The 19,572-nt window shown below is 36.7% G+C and overlaps 3 protein-coding genes across 3 annotated transcripts; all 3 read left to right on the top strand.

Annotated features, from left to right (window-relative positions):
• Positions 1-3,326: 3,326 nt before the first annotated feature.
• LOC111694276 lies at positions 3,327-4,967 on the top strand. The gene is made up of 3 exons (XM_023461752.1): positions 3,327-4,083; positions 4,507-4,622; positions 4,710-4,967. Exons 1-3 carry the CDS (start codon positions 3,822-3,824, stop codon positions 4,965-4,967), a joined length of 636 nt encoding a protein of 211 aa, XP_023317520.1. The 5' UTR covers positions 3,327-3,821.
• Positions 4,968-10,409: 5,442 nt separating this feature from the next.
• On the top strand, positions 10,410-12,455 carry LOC106650995. Its single transcript, XM_023461757.1, has 4 exons — positions 10,410-10,642; positions 10,840-10,971; positions 11,066-11,314; positions 11,938-12,455. The coding sequence occupies exons 1-4, from the start codon at positions 10,492-10,494 to the stop codon at positions 12,453-12,455; spliced, it is 1,050 nt and encodes a 349-aa protein (XP_023317525.1). The 5' UTR covers positions 10,410-10,491.
• A 1,851-nt stretch (positions 12,456-14,306) lies between these two features.
• Positions 14,307-18,515, top strand: LOC106650996. Its single transcript, XM_023461751.1, has 2 exons — positions 14,307-14,682; positions 18,178-18,515. The coding sequence occupies exons 1-2, from the start codon at positions 14,307-14,309 to the stop codon at positions 18,513-18,515; spliced, it is 714 nt and encodes a 237-aa protein (XP_023317519.1).
• Positions 18,516-19,572: the final 1,057 nt, after the last annotated feature.

The following is a 19,572-nucleotide window of genomic DNA, read 5'->3' as shown; positions in this document are numbered from 1 at the left end:
GTTTACTTAACGATGCGTTATGTGAAAAAAGGTGTCACTATTATTGTTTTTGTTGAATTTTTTTTACTTACTGTAAATGAATTTATCAAGAAATAAATGTCGATGTAAAATAGCGAATGTATTAAATAGAATGTAAAATCAATTTTATTGATTAAAAAATTTGTTTTATAGCTTTTATGGTAAAAATATAACGAAAGGTAATACATTTAAATTGAAATAATTATAATTCCCCCTGCAGATGAAAATTAATGACAATAAATGATCATTTAAAATTTTTTGAAGTAACTTACCATTAAGGTGATGCCTTGGCCACAATTTTTACCGACCGAGCACGGAAAATGTATATTGAAATAACTTTTTTTTCAGACTGATTTTCGAAAAACGGCTCTATGGAGCCCTCCGTATTGATGCTGTGAACAACTGCACCAAATTTCAGCAAATTTCATCGGATAGTTTTCCCGGAAAACAGGATCAAAATTTTTGACTAATGTTTGCAGGATAAAAAATTTTGATCCTGTTTTCCGGGAAAACTATCCGATGAAATTTGCTGAAATTTGGTGCAGTTGTTCACAGCATCAATACGGAGGGCTCCATAGAGCCGTTTTTCGAAAATCGGTCTAGTAAAAAAGTTATTTCAATATACATTTTCCGTGCTCGGTCGGTAAAAATTGTGGCCAAGGCATCACCTTAAGCACAATTTACTATCATTAGATTAATACCGTTATGTGTTTAAAAAATCAAATTAATTGTACATTATATTATTGAAAATTCACGGCAGCTATTTGACATTTTTTCGTTTCATTTCGTACTCCTATTATATTGAGTGGATTGTAATAGTTTAATTTTTTTGTAAATACATAATTAATACAGTTATAATTGTTTCTTTGTTATTATTGTTACATATTACTTTATGATTATTAATAAATTTTGAACATTTACTAGAAGTCTTTCATGAATTCTTTCTTTATAGTGTCAATACTACTACTAATACTACTACTACTACTACTACTAATAAGAATAATAGGCATAATAATAATAATAATATATATGACCTATTTCGTACTTTTATAATCAGTGTATTCGACGTGCCACAAATTCTCGACTAAACTACATCATTGAACGAATAATAGTTATGCGCGTTGCCATAGTAGTAGCAAATTACGCGCGTTCGGGGCATCAGCTCACCTGGTAAAACTAAAATGCTAATAATTGTAATCGTCTTTTCACTTGGCTTGCTATGACGAGTAGGCGAGCGCAACGAAATTTCCCATCGCATGTCTGTTCCCGATTTAGCTCGCACGTAAGCAGTCAATTTGAGATTCACAATGCCGGTCGTTATATGCGGAGGAGCTACGCGCAGCTTCAGCAGCTTTTTACCAACAGGAAGAATCCGAGATTCATGGTGCATAACGATTTTTGCTGGACGCGCACTTCAATTAAAATTTTTCGCGCGTTAAGCTTTTCGTTCCGAGGTGGCAGTCGAGCTTTCCATTGCATTTTCCAGGGTTTCAGCCATAAGTGCCGCGATCAGTTACGAATGATTTTTGACCGAGTAAGGTTGATTTTGACTGATAGGTATGTGCGTGCGGACTTTAATGATCTCCTTAGTTACTTTCAGAGCCTCGTCCATGTTATAATAATTTAAAACTTTGTTAATGAACGGATCATCCGATGTTAAATAAGGTTGGCATCCCAGCAGTAACCACCGCAGATTATCAATCAAATGACTAGCTTTTTGTTTTCTCACTCGGTCTAATTTTATAAAATTTAAACGAGTGCGGTCTTCGGTCAGCTAACATAAAACATCACGCAATAAATGACTGTATCATGTTATACACGCGGCAAATTAAATTAATGAAGAGTCATAGGCTGGCTCGAAGAGTAAAATGATTCTCGGGTATGCACGAGCGCAATTCGATCATCTGCTTCGCAAAATGCAGTATAGCTCATTTTATTTTTTGCTCTCCGTGTTTACCCTCGCGCACGATCTCTCACGTGTCTACCGGTACACCGTCGCGTAAACTTGACTGCAGCTGTGCAGAGACGAAGAAAAAAAAGGAAGCGAGACGAAAAAAAAACAGAATCTCGTGAGCTATTCTAACAACTTGGCCGAAGTCTTGGAAAAGTGCGAGCATCGCCACCACTTGCTCAGCTCATGAAACGAAGCCATGCGGTCGCGAGCTGGGCACACGTCAGGCACATCAGCACTCAACGACGACGATCGGAATCGTCAAATATTAGGCGAGAAAAGTCTCGGTAATAATAGACTATACAACTCCGAGTAGAAATTCTCAACACTTTAAGGCCAGTTTTTTGGCTAACGAAAATATTTTTCCTTCATAATAGAATAAATGACATTAGAAGAATATTTTTCCAAAATCGTGCTCTGACTTGTGCAGCTAGATTTACTTTACCGCTTGCAGATTTACAGAAATAAAGATACTCGCCATCTAGTGGTGGAAGCTGAAAACGGTACAACCGCATTAAAGTGATTGCAAACTGGTCTATAATTAATGGTCATACTTTTTAAAAACACTTTAAATGGTTATTTTTTGGTCGTTAGGTAATTATTCATGTTTAGAATTTCTAGCAGTCTAGCAGTCTATCTAGTGGATAGGTGTCGACGATCGTTTAAGATGCGCGGCGAGCTTACTCGAATTACCGCCGGCTGTTGTCCGGTCGTAGCTGCTGCTACTTGGTACTTAGTTCGACTGACTTTTCAGGCTTGGTTAATCATCCCAGTCGACGAGGTAGTACACAACTCATTGTAAGGCAGGCGCGTTCCCATGCATACGAGAAGCACACGACTCGAATCCAGGCTCGTGCGCTATGCCACGCTATGCTCGCGATCCGCACATGCTGCATTATTCTCCGAATCGCTGCTCGCGATATAATTGCGATCTTTCTCTAACTCGAGCGTGCGCAGCTCGTCGGCCACTTGTTGATATATAAAAGAGCCACTTGCGCACACGGGAGCAACGCGTGCATACGCATATATATATGTACACGGCGATCGTGTGCAAGTGAGACCCAGTTAGGACGAATCGGGTTATAAGAGTGGGATATATCCACGCTCTTGTACAAGAGAAAGAGAGCTGCACTAGCTGGCTCGCTGGCTCGAGACCACACCGGAAAAAAAAGAAAAATCTCGTTTCGCACGGATGCCCGAGAGAGCTATGATATAGAGCTCTCTTCGGGTATGCACACACTCGGCACCGACGCCGCCACCACCGTCGTCGTCATCGCCGGTATAGCCTGCACTGCTGCTGCTGCTGCTGCGTATGCACGACGACGCTTACGCGCAGTCCTTGCGCTACGCCCGAACTCGATCTATACGCGCGCACCGATTTTCCGCGGGCTTTCGGTACGAATCGCGCCAGCGCCGAGTCGATTTCATAGGGAAATTTTTCACGCTCGACGGCACCGTTCTCGTCGATATTCGACAGCGATCCTCTTGCCGATCAGAGGGCAAAGACATCGTTCCCCGTGACATCGAAACAATTCAGCGAAACGAGACGAATTTTCGTGAGGTTCGATGAGTGACACGGCGCCGAGTGACTCGTGATCTGACATTTCGGGTGACGTTCCGCACGTTTTTGGCCCATATACCTGTGACAGTGGTGCTAGTGATATTATCTCCTGCGACATGTTCATTGCCAAACTTTTGCTCTGGTTCGGTGCTAAAAGAAGACTCTTCGCGCGCTGATCGAGCAGCTGCAGAGTATACGACACCGAATGCCTAATCTTGGGAAAGTCAAATAGCCCGCGGGGCCTCCTGTTAAATCACTGAATAGCTGCTTTTCCGCAAACCCAAACGAACTATGTACGGCAACGGCTTGTGCTTCAACTGCCTCGTTGGATTCTTGATTCTGCTACTGCTCGCGGCATTACCATGTAAATGCGACGATCAGAGTGTCGTCGTCAAGAAGGAGGAGAGCAATGGAAATGGGTCAAGTCTCGTCGGCGGCAAGTCGACCGCGCGATCGACGAATCCCTGGCTCGAGCTGATGTACGGCCTCATGGTCAATTACGATGATAATCAACAGGATCTATTACTCAAGTATCTTCCACGCACCGGCAAAGGTAGCTAGCTACATATATGTTCGCTATTGTTCGCGATAAAAATGCAATCGATCCTGCATGTCAATTATTCAATTTGCCTAATAGCTCCGCTGCTTTCTCCGTGTGCACAATTTCAGTTTACATATATGCATACACACGTAGAGAATAATTTATAGTCGTGTGTCAAGATGGTAAACGTAACTTTTGATTTTTCAATTGGACTACATTCCGCCTGCTGACACTGCAGAGATCTCAATTTAATTTCCGCAATCGTAGTGAAAACATCGAGCAAGTAACACACTTCGACGCTACTTCCGGCTACTGAATATATTTTGTTTTATAAAGGACATTAGCATATAAAATAATCATTCTCACCTTATCAAATCTGGTTCAATGATAATTGGCTTACTCTAATTTTCATCAAATTAACTTTTCTCTACACAGATGGAGATCAAGAGAGTAAACCAGAGAGTAAAGAGAAAGATAGTCAGGAAATAAAAAGGATACATATTATGAAACGCCTTCGCAACTTCATGATGATGATACCCATTGGATTTCAGGTATTATTTCATACATAAGTAGACCATAATCATTGCACTGAGATCTGCAATAGTATATTGAATACTTTATTTATGATGAATTTACAGCTTCTTCAGTTACCCATGGCAATAGCCAGCGTAAAAGCATCTCTTATAAGAAGTATTCTCGTAGCGAAAGTGGCCTTGTTTATGCTGTTCTTGAGGACGATATTCACGCGACCACCGCCTCACAAAGTCGTACTTATCCGGGCTCCGGCCAAAATTCATAACGAGCACGAGCATCACGATCATTACTATCATCCATGGGAGGATCCAGAAGATAATAAACCAGGTTGGTTGGGTCAGCCAACATCCTGGTTCGGTTGATGTCCAAGTTTTACCAATCAAAATGCTACGAGTGTACAAAATTTATTCATTAATTTATTAAGTAACGAAAATTCTGTTCATTAACGTAGGCATTTTAAATTTATAGGAATCTCTTGATACGATTTTTTGAATTTTAAATTTTTTAAATTTGTAAGCTAGAGTACATAAGATTAACGAAAAGTTTTACGTATTAATAATATTGATAAGTATTTTTTCATTATGCTTCATAAGATGTTAAAAAAGTGGAAAAAAATAAAATTATCTTGAAACGCCATAAATAAAATTAACAATGAACATCTAAAAATAACTAGAGTTATATGATGTTAACACATAAAAGATATGTGAATTCCGCATAGATCATAAAAATCTACAGAAACAAAATATTTGAGCTAAGTTTAATTTTGTGATTAACTTCAAGGAGCAAAAAATTGTAAGTAATACATTTACATTCCGACGCACCGTGAAAGCTTTTTTTTTAATATAAAGTGTGTTTACCCTGTTAGAGGATTTACACTAACTTGATTTAAGAAAACTTGGCGTTGAAAAATGAATAGCCCTGATAAAATTCGTACCGATGAATATGAACTGGATATCGGTTAACTTTATTGAATTAGTACATTTCTTAGAATTTCTATTACTCTGAATATTCACTTCAAGACGTATTTGTTAAACGTTATACATACTATGCGACTAAAAATTAGATAATTACTGGAAAAATGAATCGATCAATGTTAAGATGTATTTTCACCATTATTTTTCAAAGAAATTAGATATTTCATTAATGATGTGATCAAGTAGGAACGGTTACTAAATTGTTGTCATGATAATTAATTGTATTTGCTGTTAAATTAGTACCTATAAAATCGACGTATAATTTTCGTTGCCGTATGTGAAAGGTGTTGTCGTTAACGAAGATTACTGCAATTGCAGTTAATCACCGGCAAGCCCTCCTTTTTGCAAACTTTAAAACGATTCCTATTGACACTAAAAAGCTGAAGTTCGCCAGTTAAGCTTAAGATTGAGACAATATTTATAATGATACTTTTTCAAATATCTACTTATTGTATATCGACAGATTATTGAGGACTACTATGTTCCATAGTTCTTGACACAAAAATGTCAAAAAAAAAAGATAGAGACATTTATCTCAATCATACGTAGGTCTAAGATGAATTTAATGTTAAATTGGTCAACAAAAGCTAATAATTAGCCGCAGCAACAAAGTAAGGCATAACGTATTTTCTTAAGCGTTAGTTTTTCCCTCGTGCGGCTAGTGCACGAAACAATATAATTTCTCGCGAATACGTATCACGCTCGCTTGCTCGCTTGCATTACACGCGTAAAAAGAAAGAAGGAGGAAAAAAATTCTGGCGTCATACGCACAGGATTCGGTAGGTATTATAGGCGTGTCCTATTTATAGCTCGTTAGTAACGGTATTTCGGTCCAGATACCCATGCAGCAGCGGATCCTCGGCGGTCATCCATCAGGCGCTTGCGTTTATACACGGCCAGTACACGTATATACTTGCGGCAAGTAATTCACGTAAACACGTGCGCACCGGACTCGGATTACCGACGGCAGGTAGGTAGCGTCAAGACCAACTGCGATGAAGAAATTGATACGGATGTTGGTGGATGGCTACCGCTCGAGCACTTGTTCGATACCAAGACGAAAGTAGTTCAAAACGAGATTTTTATCCAAACTGAGACAGTGTAAGAAAAATATCGAAGTTGTTGCTATAAATTACTCGCTATAGAAAAGGTATTACGAATTAAAAGTCCTATTGTCGTTAATTTATTTCCTTCACTTACCTATACGTAATATTCACTCTCGCTCGAGACACAATCCTCCTCTCTCAAAGGATGTTTTTCTTTATTTTCAAAGTAACACGAGTTACGCAGTGCCGTAAGCCAATGTCGCAAACGCGCGTATTATCTTCAATTGCTCCTAGCTATTGTCAATTGCGTGGCGTGGGTGTGCTCCTCCGATTCGCGAAAAAATCTGCTCAATAAAAATCGTATATAATTCATCGTGAAATTTATAGCGACTCGGATGAGATTCTACGAATCGATGGGTTACTCTAGGAAGGCAAGAAAGCCGAAATCGTTCATCCGATCGAAGTCCCATTTTGTCTATGGTGTCGCTTACGTATACCGATTCGTCCGCATAATACAATCGTGCACGCGCGCAACGATGAAGGTGATAAACGCCGTAACGGTTGTCGCCGCAGACCCAACCTTTACGGCTTGAATTTTAATAACATTTTATGCTAATATTAGCGAGCTTCGTGCTATATGGGATTAATTTCGATTGGTTCGAATTGGCACTTGTAACATGCATTATTTAGTGCCGTACACATTGACGCTTCGAGAGTCGACAATAATTTTCACACGATCGTAGCAATGCGGGCGCATACTGCTAGTACACTGCACTGCTGTTGCCAATTCAACCTCATGCTATTAATTTGTATTATAGATTCACGACTTGGGAGTTTGCGGCACATGTGTGCACGAGAACAATGAGGCATTCGCCTGTATTTTATTGATACATTTGCGATAATCGCTTTACTTTTAAAAACACTCCCACTAATGAATTTATTATTCTGCATATATATCAACTGCAGTAGCTGTGATTGTCTCGAAGTTAATGCTCTCCTTGAAATTATAATCCAGATTCGATAAAAACCTCGGCAGATTTTTTTTCAACTAATATCTCAAAATTTCATGCCAAAAAAATGAACGGGCTTTATCATAATGATTATACTGTTACTTGATTTCAATTTGGGAGGAATCGCCACAGCTGCGTAACATCGATACCGTTAGCGTTTCGCAGTAAGCGATCGCCGAGAAAAATATTTGTATTGAGTGATACAAGTAGGATCATTCAGTTCCTATAATTTTTAGACAATACCAATTTCACTTTCAAAAATATTTTTCCTATTTGCGACTCATCCATACATCAAAACTATTTAATAACAATAAGAATAAAAAACATCACATGTATTTAATTATTTTCAATTTTTCTTAGCTTATTGAGGAACTACAGTTGTAAAAATTCATGAATAAAGTGTGATGCCAAGTTGTGAGCACGAAGAGCTGCCAAATTATTTTTTTAATTTTAATAAAAGCTCTTCGGTTAATATTCGCAACATTTTTTGACAAACGAAAATTTTTTTTAATTTTAAAGGATCATTAAAACTGGAAATATAAAAATTAAAAGAACAAGGTTTATTCATTTACTTTTACCATTTAAATACACTTTCAATAGCTATTTTTAATTTATCTACATTTGGAATGTATAATGTTATTCAAATTAAATTTGTTAATTTGAATTTAGGCATTGCAATAATGGAAAGGAAAGATAATTTTTCCAAAACTATGTTCTTACTTATACAATTATTTTAACTTTGCCACTTGTAGATTTATACAGATAAAGGTACTCGCCATCTTGTGGCATAGACTGGAAGTGGTATTATCGTGTGTAAAGTGGTTGAAACTGGTCTTTTTTGAAAACATTTTTGAAACAATTCAATTGACGTATCAGGGCTGGTATATAATCGATGTTCTGGCCAGATTAACTAATAATCAAACAGTAAAAGCAACTGCTCGACGAAAAAAAACTTCTCTGACCCAGAAAATCTATAAGTATTTGCACCACGTGTGTAAAGTTAGCCTGTAGGAAAGAAGAGGACGAGTCATGCTTTTTCGCGCATATCTTTGGCCAATCTTACATAGAATTCAATTGCTACTGAAAACTACCGCATTGAAAGTGTTATGTGTATTGATACGTACAGCTTGAACTCATTTATATTCCATACTGTAAAATATCTATTTGATTCATGGCCCTTCTTCTCGTGCGCTGTGCGCAGTGTAAATGAACACGGATTTGCGAGTGAGGTGCAAATCGTCTCTCCTTGTCCCTCTCCTTCTCGGAATAGACCGTCTGTCTCTCTTGCGCTTGTAAAATGCCTTTCTATAAGTAGATATATACGTGACTCAATATTTATAGATATACACGTCTGCGCGCGAGCGTCGACGAGCCTTGCGCGCATAATGCACTTTGCCCTCACTTTTTACTCATTCTCGTTAGCTGATGTTGTTGCAGCTCATACACGTTTTCTACGTTGATACTTATTTTTTTCCCTCCCTGGTATCCTATCAGCAGGCTTTTGACGTGATGCATGCTAACTCACGTGGATGGGAGTGTATTATTTGTAAGGTGTGTATGTGTGCGCAAAGATATAAGAGCGGCGATAGTGTCGCGCAGAGGCCTTTGGATACGTGTATAAATATATGAAGTGCAAATATCGAATGAAAAAGGTCGGATCTATTTCGCTGCGAACATCGCGCATAATGCTAGAATGTGGTTGTTTTTTTTTGTTTTTTTTCTTCTTTAAAGAACTCGTTCCCATGCCTAAGCTTTACAGCGACGACGACGACGACGACGACGACGACGCTCTCATACAGACACGGGATTGAAGAAAAAGAAAGCTCTTTTGCGGTCATATACGTCTCGAGCATAAAAGTTCACAGAGACTTTAACGATATTTTAAGTACGATAGACGAAATAAGTTATATCATTGCATTTGTGTGTGCCTGCACACGATAAAAGACAGTCATCTCTGCTCGACCAAAATTTTAATCTTTGGAGTGTGGCATATAGAATATTAATGACAATATTCGTACGAAAGTACTACAAATTATCTTATATAACATTTTTTCAATTTTTCACATTTAAAACTTATGACAATTTTTTCATTGACAAAAATTGAAAAAAAGGTGATTGTCGAAACTGAATTGAAGTAAAAATATTTTCATATCATTATAAAAAAGTAATCTTTGTAATGGTTTTAATTTATGCACTATATTATTCAGTTAGCTCTTGATCTGGTGTATCATTCACATACAAGCATGGTCTAACTTGGTTTAATTTTTTTATATCTCTTCGAATTTTCAGAATCTTGTACATACACTTTTATTTTATTTGCTGAAAGATAGAAATTAAGATTCATTTGTATATTGAACGTAATTTGCTATTAACACGAATCTAATAAATAAACATTTATTGCCAATTGAAATAATGGTATGTAATACTGATCGATTGACGTTATTAAAAATATTACTCAATCCCAGCAAGAAGAATCTGAACATTTTCATCAAATAATGGCAATATAAGCAAAGTTAAAGGTGCGGTTGAGAAATCTATTGGTGTCTCATAAACAATAGATTGTGTTTGTGTGTAAGTATGTGTGTGTGAAAGCAATGACCAGCAGAGGGAAGTTTCTCTTACTATCAAGCATTATTGAATAAGACGACTGCCTTTCGTAAGTTCCATCGCCGTGGAGAACTTGGGTACAGAAAATACCTTTCGGTTCGTGTCATGCTCCCCACGTCGCGACGGATTTTCCACCGAGATCACTTTGCATTGCACTGTGAGGCCAGTCGGTTGTGTCTGAGAAATTACGCTTGATTTGGCCATCGCTTTATCAATTAAACTTACATTTGTTTATTTTTCTTGTTTCAAATGTATCGCTTCAAATCAGTGTTATTGTTTTTTGTTCTTGTGAACGTTTGCAATGGTCAGCAGAATACGCAAAACTTGACTGAAAATGAAATTCGACCGTACGAATTCACTTTTAATATCGCCGATTTTCAACATCGATCGGAAAAAAGAGGTATTGAGTCATTTTTTGTTCCTCCAACACCTTCCCAATTAATCGGCCTACTCATCTCCTCATTTATCAAAAAAATTGATTAAATTTTTAACGTTTTTTTAACAAAAACATCATTCCAATAAACTCACTCGCTTAAAATAATTGTAATTTATCATTTCTAACATTCTAACATTCTTGAATTAACTTTTTTTGAACAGATGACGATGGGTTAATTTCTGGTGAATATGGGTTTATAACAGCTGACGGCATTTATCACGAAACTGCTTACACGACGAACAAAGAAGGAGACTTTATCGTAACGAAAATGAAGCATAGAAAAGTTTTGAGCTGTAAGTACATTCACTGAGATTTTAATTCAGTTATCAATTGAAATCTTAATTAAAATTGCTCCTGACGCAATGACATTAATTTAATTATAATCAGTGAAAGATGCAGTAGATATATACAAGGACAAACCCGAGCAAGCGAAGATACTCGAAGAATCGATGAAGAGACCCTGTGCCGATTGCGAAACTGGTGAATTAGATAGGCAAGAGTCAGCTTCATTTATTAAAGTTGAAACGACCCCTCAACCTCCGAGGAGAAATGATGTTCGTTTTGAAAAGCGATTTGAACAAGTGACCAAAGAAATGATGAAGATTTTGAATAAAAAATTAGAAGACACGCTGAAAGGTAATGATCATTTATTTCATTTTTATTATTTTATCTTTAATAAATCTTCGATTAAATGAAGATTCAATATTATATCAGACATCAAAATAAAAGTAGCCGATACTGAATTTTATAATTCAATATAATTTTACATTAAGTCTTGGTTGAAAATTCATCAATCAGTACCAATTCATTTTTTACATAAAACAAACAAAAAATGCACGTAATGGTAATCATACACATTATTTTCAATGCAGTAATAAACAAAAAATATGAAATTCTATACACAAATTCAAATAATTTGATCGGAAATAAATGTTTTAATAACGATTAATTTTTTGATTCGATTGCTTAAAAAATTTTATGAAAATTCAATCCAAATTAAATTCAGTTTTCCTCAATAGATGGCCAGTAGATTCATCTCTAAATCTGCTAGTGAAAAAGTAAACGTAATTGAATAAGTAAAGCACAGTTTTTGAACATTATTATTATTGAAATTATATTAGATACTGCTACTGTTTTGATACAAAAGACTTTTTTCGTTTAAAAAAATAGCATCTTTTTTTAATCTTGCATTACAATCAATTAACGTGAAAGTTGCCTTGTTAATACTTATGATTAGAGAGTAAATTAAAATATTGCAGGGAACGCTGAAAGCTTATATACTTTGAAAGATTCTCAGAAATTACCTGGATATTATAATCGACTAGGGAAAGAATTAAATGCACCCAATAAAAATGCTACATACGAGGTTATCCGGGACATGATCGAGGCGGCCAAAAAAACCTTAGGAGAGGATAATGTTGGAAATGATGAAGTTAATCTAGCCCTTCTTGAAAAAATGGCCAATGATCTGTTCTATAAATTCAATTTTACCAGTTCTTCACATAGTCACTGGGAAGATGGTTTTCGAGATGGTAGAAAAGATGGTGAGTTCAATGCCAAGTTCAAAGATGGGATTGACACGCACGTAAAATATACATCGAACGAATTTGGATACCAACCTAATATAACTCTAGTTCCGAGGCAAAAAGACGATCGCGAGAATATACCGATTACCAAAAATCTTCGTATCGATAAGAATGAAAATTCCCAAAAAAATTTGACCACGACAGAAAAAGTTCCGTATAAAGGATATTATTTTAATTGGTTAGGAAAATAAAGTGTATTTTTTATTGGCCTAATTATAAGTCAAGAAAACTTCTAGACATTCCGAAATTGTTGTAAATATACACACCGATTGATGAATATCATTTATTTTTATAAATTTAAAGAATTAAACTTTAGATCATTCATACATTGAAAGTAATTCTAACTGTAAGTTGTCGTTTCGCATTAATTATAAGAGACCTCCATGTTTATTACTATAATTATTTTTTAATTTAATAATTAGCATAATTCTTTAAAGAACTTTTTAAGAAAAACTATGTTTCAACTTTGATATTTATTCATAAAAAATTTTAAGAAAATTTCATTTGAACAATAATTTTATAGGATAAACCAAAATGTTTTAATTTGATTTTAATTGATAATATACAATAAATTCATTGTTACACCTAAAACATATAGAACTATTTTTTACCACAAGCTTCATGTTTTATTGAAAAAAATGGTGCATTTGAAAATAGTACACATCTTATAGTGACACAATAAGTAATCCTAAGAAACATATAATATTATAATAAATGAGTTTTCCAGTTGCGTTACAGTGGCACGATAAAACATGATTAATCTGATCGAGACTATTTAATTTCAACTATCGCATATACAGTATCAATATAAGAGAAGCAGCAGCGAACTCACGTAATGAATCCATTGAAAATTCGAAACAATCAGAACATGAGTGAGAAAGTCGTCTTTTTTGTGTAAAGGGAGCAATATCACCGAGAACCAGGCTTCAGAATTGAAGCGCAGCCGAAACGGTACAACAGACGCAGCTTGGCATATCATTGATAATCAGCGAAATTTAGCGGCGAATCACTATTGATCTGGCACAACTTTCATACGCAGTAGTCCGCTTTCGACGACAGCAGCAGCTCGATGAAGCGGAAGCCCCAAAGCGGAAACAAATCGACGTACTATCGATTGCCATGTAGAGAACGAAGTGCCATGAAAACTCCAAAATGATGGAAGAAAAAAATTTGAGAAACAACAAAAAAAAGAAAGAAAAGCGATTCAGCGATTAGAACAAAGGTAAGTTAATGGATCCAAGATGAGAAGCTGATGAGGAGGAAAAGTGGGTCCACTTGACGTACTTACGCACCGAGAGCTAGCGGCAAATGATACCACGAGGCCAAGTAGTCGCTATATCGCGCGCGAGATGGGCAAGCATATAGGCCTTCCGCACACAATGCGAATACGACACGCGCATGAATTAACACACGGAGAGGCGCGCACATCCCCCCGCTGACTCCGCGCGCAGCTGCAAGTCCGCCGCGCGAGATTACACTTATCAAAGCACGCATATGCACGCGGTGCGCGTCGTCGTCGTCGTCGTTGTCCCGCTCGCCCGTCGCGGCGAGTGGGAAAAAAAAAGAGTCGAGGCGAGGATTGGCCGCGCGCGCGAAAGTCGTGGACGAGCGAGCATATTTTTATGTATACCTCGGGCATCAACAACCACCTGCAAGTATGTGTGTGTGTAAGCGTGGACAAGGCTCGAATCCTCGGAATCAGAAAAGAGAGAGAGAGAGAGAGAGAAAAAAAGGAGAGAAAAGGAGAGCGCCCGAACAGAGAGTGAGGGTTATTAAAAAAACGGGGCCACCGTATAGGCCGCGGCGCGCGTCTTTTTCTTTCTTACGCGCGCTCGTGTACGCTTCGTCCCCGTCGACTCGTGTGCGTCGCGAATCACGCGCGTGAACGAAGCGCTTACTCCTTGCCTTACTCCTCACGGAAGCTCGGGTCGGCACCGGACTCGCAGTTCGCTTTGGGTTCAGTTCGGTAGCTGCTTGTCTCGCGAAACTCGACTCCTCTTGCCAAATCTGCTGCTCGCTTACAGCGAATCATCATCGGTATCATGAAGTACTTCCTGACAAGTGCGGCGCTCTGCTGCTGCCTCGCCACCCTGTCGCAGCAGGCGGCCGTTCAACAAAGCACCACCGGCTCCGCGACGACGACGACGACGACGACGACGAGTAAGAGCAGCGACGCGGGAGGCGATCTGGGCAGATTTTTCGATTGCCTCTACGAGGCTGACAGTGTCGCCTGCACGACCAAGAGAATTGGCCGCGAGCTCGACAGGATCGAGGCTCAAGTCACCGGCAACAAGCCCAGCGACCCGCCCATCAGCCGAGTCATCGAGGAGACGGGCAGTCTGCTCGCCGAGGGCTTGCAGTCCGTTTTACAGAAGGACGATCCAGCCAAAAGCCAAGATGAGACCGAAGCTGGTGAAGGCGCGAGGGCTCTCGATTCGGCGGACCAAGTTGGTAAGTTTTGTTTTCCCGCGTTCATTCGAACTTGTCATGCTGAAAATTTATTTTCCTTCCTGCTCGTGATCTGCGTGGACGTAATTTATATTAGCTAAAAAACATTTATTCTTCAATTTTGCTCTGCAACCATTTCTATGTACTAAAACTTGATATTATTTGCGGTCGAGCTTTTCACATGCTTTTTGCGCTTAGTTTATACGCCAAACCACAGTAATAATTTTAACAGGTACACTCTTGGAACATAAGCAAACGTCGGTGTCGCAAAAACTTCCTCAACCGTTGTTATACATTATACCCGCAATAGTGTGAGAATTTAATATATAATTTGCGTTAATAACTTTTATACTTACGAGTCAATATTTTACATTTACAAATGATTTAGGCGATATCAAATTTTAGTTTATTTCATTCGACACTAAAACTATAGAGTAACTAATGCGAGTCTAGACGCTACAAAATACATTTTTTTATCAATTAATTCAAAAGATTTGTCACCCATTTTAATTTGACAAACAGAAATATTATTATATTAAAAACTTAAATTGTCCGTGCATATAAATAAATTAAATAAAATCAGATGAAATTAATTTTGGTAACACTTAACGGTATTTTTTGTATTTCGTTATTTCCACGATAAAGTACATCGGTTAGTACATACAAATTAATTCTACAGTGAAATATTTAATTAAGTAGATGAGAGATCGCGCGATAAACAGGAAATAAAAGTTTTGTAAAAGTGTATTTTAGGAAAGACTTTGCATTTTTAACGACGCAAAAATAACGTTATGAATTTCCCGCAGCATCAGTGTATAAGGAAATACGGGACATTTGGAAAAAAATGTCAATAAATAATAGGTATTTAAAATAATCACCAGAAATTCAGTCAGTTGGCTACTTCGAGTGCAACGAAGCGAGGGTCGATATTTGCTCGTGACATGGTTTGCTAAGGTGAATTAGTAACGGAAAAAAAAGAAGAACTCGTGCGCGCGCCGCGTAGGTACGGGCGCGCTCGGATTTCGTCCGATTGCAAAACTAGCGTCATCCGTCTACCTGCTGCGTGGCGATGCGATGCGATACAAATTGTGTTTTTATGTCAACGGTCATATATGCGCGTATTACGTTTAAGCAGGCGACGTCACGATAAATCGCCGACTAACGGTCAAAACCCCGTAGCAGCGCGTCGTTCTCAAATTGATGAGTGCGATTTGTATGTGCGTCCAGCTCATATGTTTATATTGCGCGCTTATATGGGCGATTCTCATTACACCGATACACTTATGTAACTCGCAGGATCAATTTCCGCTCGGCTCGTCCGAAACGAATACTTTACTAATCGCAAAACACACTTTTGTTAACAATGACAATGCACCAAATTACAGACTCGAAATTGTTTTCACTTCGAAGCTAAGTATCATTAGTCTTGGTGCTGGAATCTTCCCATGTGACATTCAAGGTGGAAAGATGAAAATTAGCTGTTTTGTTTGTAAATTTTGTTTCGAATATGAATACCTTCTGTACAAAGTCAACTGAATGGTAGAAGTTTTGGGAAATCGCAACGATTTACACAAAATAAATATTTAATTTGAGTTGTGGTAGTTTATTTCTTAAAGCAGAAAATGTTGCTGGCCATTCGTTACTTTTTATCTATTCAAGACTAATAAATCTAAATTTATATAGGTGGAAAGTTCAGATTCAGAACTATAGAAATCATGCATCATAATTGGAAAATACATAATTTACAACGTGTTTTTAACGCAATGAAAAGTATCATTGCGAAAATTACTTATAAAAGTAAGTAATCAATGCATAATTTTCTTTAAGACTGAAAAATGTTCATCTCTCTATCTTGAGTTGCATATACGCGAAGGTACCCAGCGTCAATATTACATGACTGCGCTTGTGTCCGATTGTGGTAAAAAGACATTTACGCAGAAATATACCGATTTTTCATATATTCTACAAAAATTATTATCTTTGAATGGTCTTTAATATTCACTTTTCTCTTCTAACCTGGTGCTTATTATCATCTTAATGACACAGAGACCTCCCGTGAAAGTTTGAGACCGCCAGCAAGTGGTGCATAAACTTACCACGAAACCATCATTCGATTCTCACGAACAAAAAGAAAAACATCGGGCAAGGGTAAAATTTTCGTGGATTTGACTTTCCAGTGTCTACTAACATCGTTTAGATAGCGATCGGTATCGGGAATTAATATGGGTCATCCCTGATTTATCTTTATCATACAATTGGAACTTAAATAAATTGCGGTTAGGATTTTCCGACCGTATTAAAATGAAATTGTTTTTTGAACAATATGTGTAATTACTAATATAAAATATTTAGTTTAAAAGTAGCTTTTTCACACTATATCTTCGACATTCTTGAAATTACTTAAATGTATGTAATATCCGTAATAGATGGACTTCGCATGCTACATTTTCATAATACGTTTACGACAATAGAACGATTAAATAATGAATAGATGGACGATTTTTCCCGTACTAAAAATAAATGCTCCTCTAACGGACGAATTTGCAATCGATTGCAAGATTATACGGTCGGTTAATGGAAACATTTTATAGAACACTCCGACATTCTCGTAATAATGTGATATTTAAAGAGTGAAAATATATAACATCCTTTTTTCAAAGTAGAAAAATAGATTTCAAGGTCAATACGACTTATTACATTGTGAATTTTGCAAAGTGAAAGATTATTAAAAGTGGTGAGAAAAGAACATCTGCTGGACGATGAAGAAACTCAGCGCGTTTGCTCGTTTACTATTTCTCCTTTCGCGGGGCTCATGCTATATATCATAAGTGCAACTCACATACGCTCATGCTCTTCCAGTTTTAATGACAGTATAACAGGTGTTTGTTTTAGATCTTTGAATTTATAACATTAAACCTTCGCCATGTAAGTAGATTTCCCGGCTGATAAAATGCTTTTATGGCTGAAAAGTCAATATGTGTAGCTAAACTATAGTTGCTTCAACTTACTTGCTCCTGATACTGTAAGAAGAATCAACGGTACGCAAATTATAAGTACGCTGTTCCGGTAAATTTTCGCATCAATGAAATCGCATAGTGTGGACAAACTTGAAAAATGACAGTAAAATTTTTTTTTTAATTTTATAGGTCTATTAGAAATATCCATTGCAGTCATTCGTATATAGTAATATGTCTTTATACATAATTTAGTTTAATTAATGTCGTAAAATTGGTATATTCAAATTACTAATCATTTTATATTCTATGCTATATACTAAATTGAGAGCAGCTTAGAAGATGTTAGAAGTTTTGATAAATATATTTGTTTACCCATCTCTTCGTGGATAAAAAGCATTGGTGCAGTTAAATTTATATTTTATTGATATACCTCTTGCACTAAATTTTTTATCAGTATAATTTTTTACACTTGAATAACGTTCACACTCGAATCAATGAAATGTTGCAGAATCTCGCAAAAAGAAAGGAAAAGGCAAGAAAAAGCATCTGCACAAAGCCATGATGGTCGGAATGATGGTAAAGGCCAAGCTGAGTCTACTTCTGCAATTGATATCCACACACTTCCAGTTCAAGTTTTACATGATCGCCATCATAAGCTTATTGATTAATATGGCGCGTTTCTGGCTCGATCTGAAAAAAAGCCACAGGCCCTCGAAGGTTATTTACTACGAGCACGCTCAGCATCAACACCACTACGATCACGACGACGATCACGGAGTTTGGGGCAGATCATCGGACGAGTCCCCGCAAGATATTGCTTACAATGCATACGCGCCCGACCATTGATTGGGGTGAAAATGCATCAGTACCCGTGTAACTTGTTTTTGTTTCATTCGTCTTTTTTAGTAAAATTTCACATAAACAAGAGATACAGTACTTGAGATTGTAAGAGTCAGCGCAATTGTAAAAATCAAGTCAATCATCATTCCTCATTTCATTCACGTTCACAAAGAAAATGATATTCATTTCATGTAGATTTTGATCATTATTTGTTTTGCGCCAAATAAGAACCGTGTGCAATTGAGTCGCATTAATATACATATATTCGTTATACTCACTTAGTCGTGAATTTAGTTATCGTATAATGAAAAAATATATATTTATTTGTTTATGTAATACTGTTTCTTTTATTCGCGGTGAACTTTGTTAAACAACATTTTCATAGCAACTTATGTATAGATTAAGTCTAGCATTTAAGGTGTACAGATGGAAAATTCTTAAGTATGGTTTTTAGTTTAAAAAAATTAAGAAAAATTCGTTAATGTGAATTTTGATTATTGACTGATTCATTGTTTATCTCAAGAAATATTTTTAAGCCTTTGTTATGTACGGATAGTTAACTTACTGTATGTAAGGTATACATTTCCAAAAATTGAAATAATTTTCATTTGAAAAGCCGATGATTTATTCAATTTTCTTCAATACGTATTTAAGTTTGAATGTATTTAGATTAATAAAATTTTTTCAAAATTTTTTTAAAAATTTTTACGACAAATGCCATGATAATAAAAAAATTATTTTGCACCAAAAAATATTTTCTGTATTATTATGTACAAATAAATACCTCAATTATGCTCGTACCAATACTTTGATTTCTAAACTTAAACCTCAAAGTATACATAGAAAAAGATGATTCTAAAATGTTGAGCTTTCAAGAATCCATATGATGAATATTCGCAATTAAGTTTAAAATCGATTTTTAGGATGGTAGCCCCTTTTTTGCTTTTAAGATGCTTTGAATGGAAAGAACAAAAAACTTCATATAAAACCAGATTTATGAACAAGATTCTAATACAAAATAAAAAAATTCTAAGCTTTTGAAATATTTAACCGAATAGCGCAC

This window comes from Trichogramma pretiosum, unplaced genomic scaffold (assembly GCF_000599845.2).
Source record: "Trichogramma pretiosum strain Unisexual culture from Peru unplaced genomic scaffold, Tpre_2.0 scaffold65, whole genome shotgun sequence".
NCBI lineage: Eukaryota > Metazoa > Arthropoda > Insecta > Hymenoptera > Trichogrammatidae > Trichogramma > Trichogramma pretiosum.
This window is presented reverse-complemented; position numbering and strand designations above follow the sequence as displayed.

Coding starts and splice junctions, on each gene's coding strand:
- LOC111694276 (XM_023461752.1), top strand. CDS start 3,822: ATGTACGGCAACGGCTTGTGCTTCAACTGCCTCGTTGGATTCTTGATT. Junction 4,084..4,506: donor TCTTCCACGCACCGGCAAAG/GTAGCTAGCTAC, acceptor TTCTCTACACAG/ATGGAGATCAAGAGAGTAAA. Junction 4,623..4,709: donor TGATACCCATTGGATTTCAG/GTATTATTTCAT, acceptor ATGAATTTACAG/CTTCTTCAGTTACCCATGGC.
- LOC106650995 (XM_023461757.1), top strand. CDS start 10,492: ATGTATCGCTTCAAATCAGTGTTATTGTTTTTTGTTCTTGTGAACGTT. Junction 10,972..11,065: donor GCATAGAAAAGTTTTGAGCT/GTAAGTACATTC, acceptor AATTATAATCAG/TGAAAGATGCAGTAGATATA. Junction 11,315..11,937: donor ATTAGAAGACACGCTGAAAG/GTAATGATCATT, acceptor AAAATATTGCAG/GGAACGCTGAAAGCTTATAT.
- LOC106650996 (XM_023461751.1), top strand. CDS start 14,307: ATGAAGTACTTCCTGACAAGTGCGGCGCTCTGCTGCTGCCTCGCCACC. Junction 14,683..18,177: donor TGAGACCGAAGCTGGTGAAG/GCGCGAGGGCTC, acceptor GAAATGTTGCAG/AATCTCGCAAAAAGAAAGGA.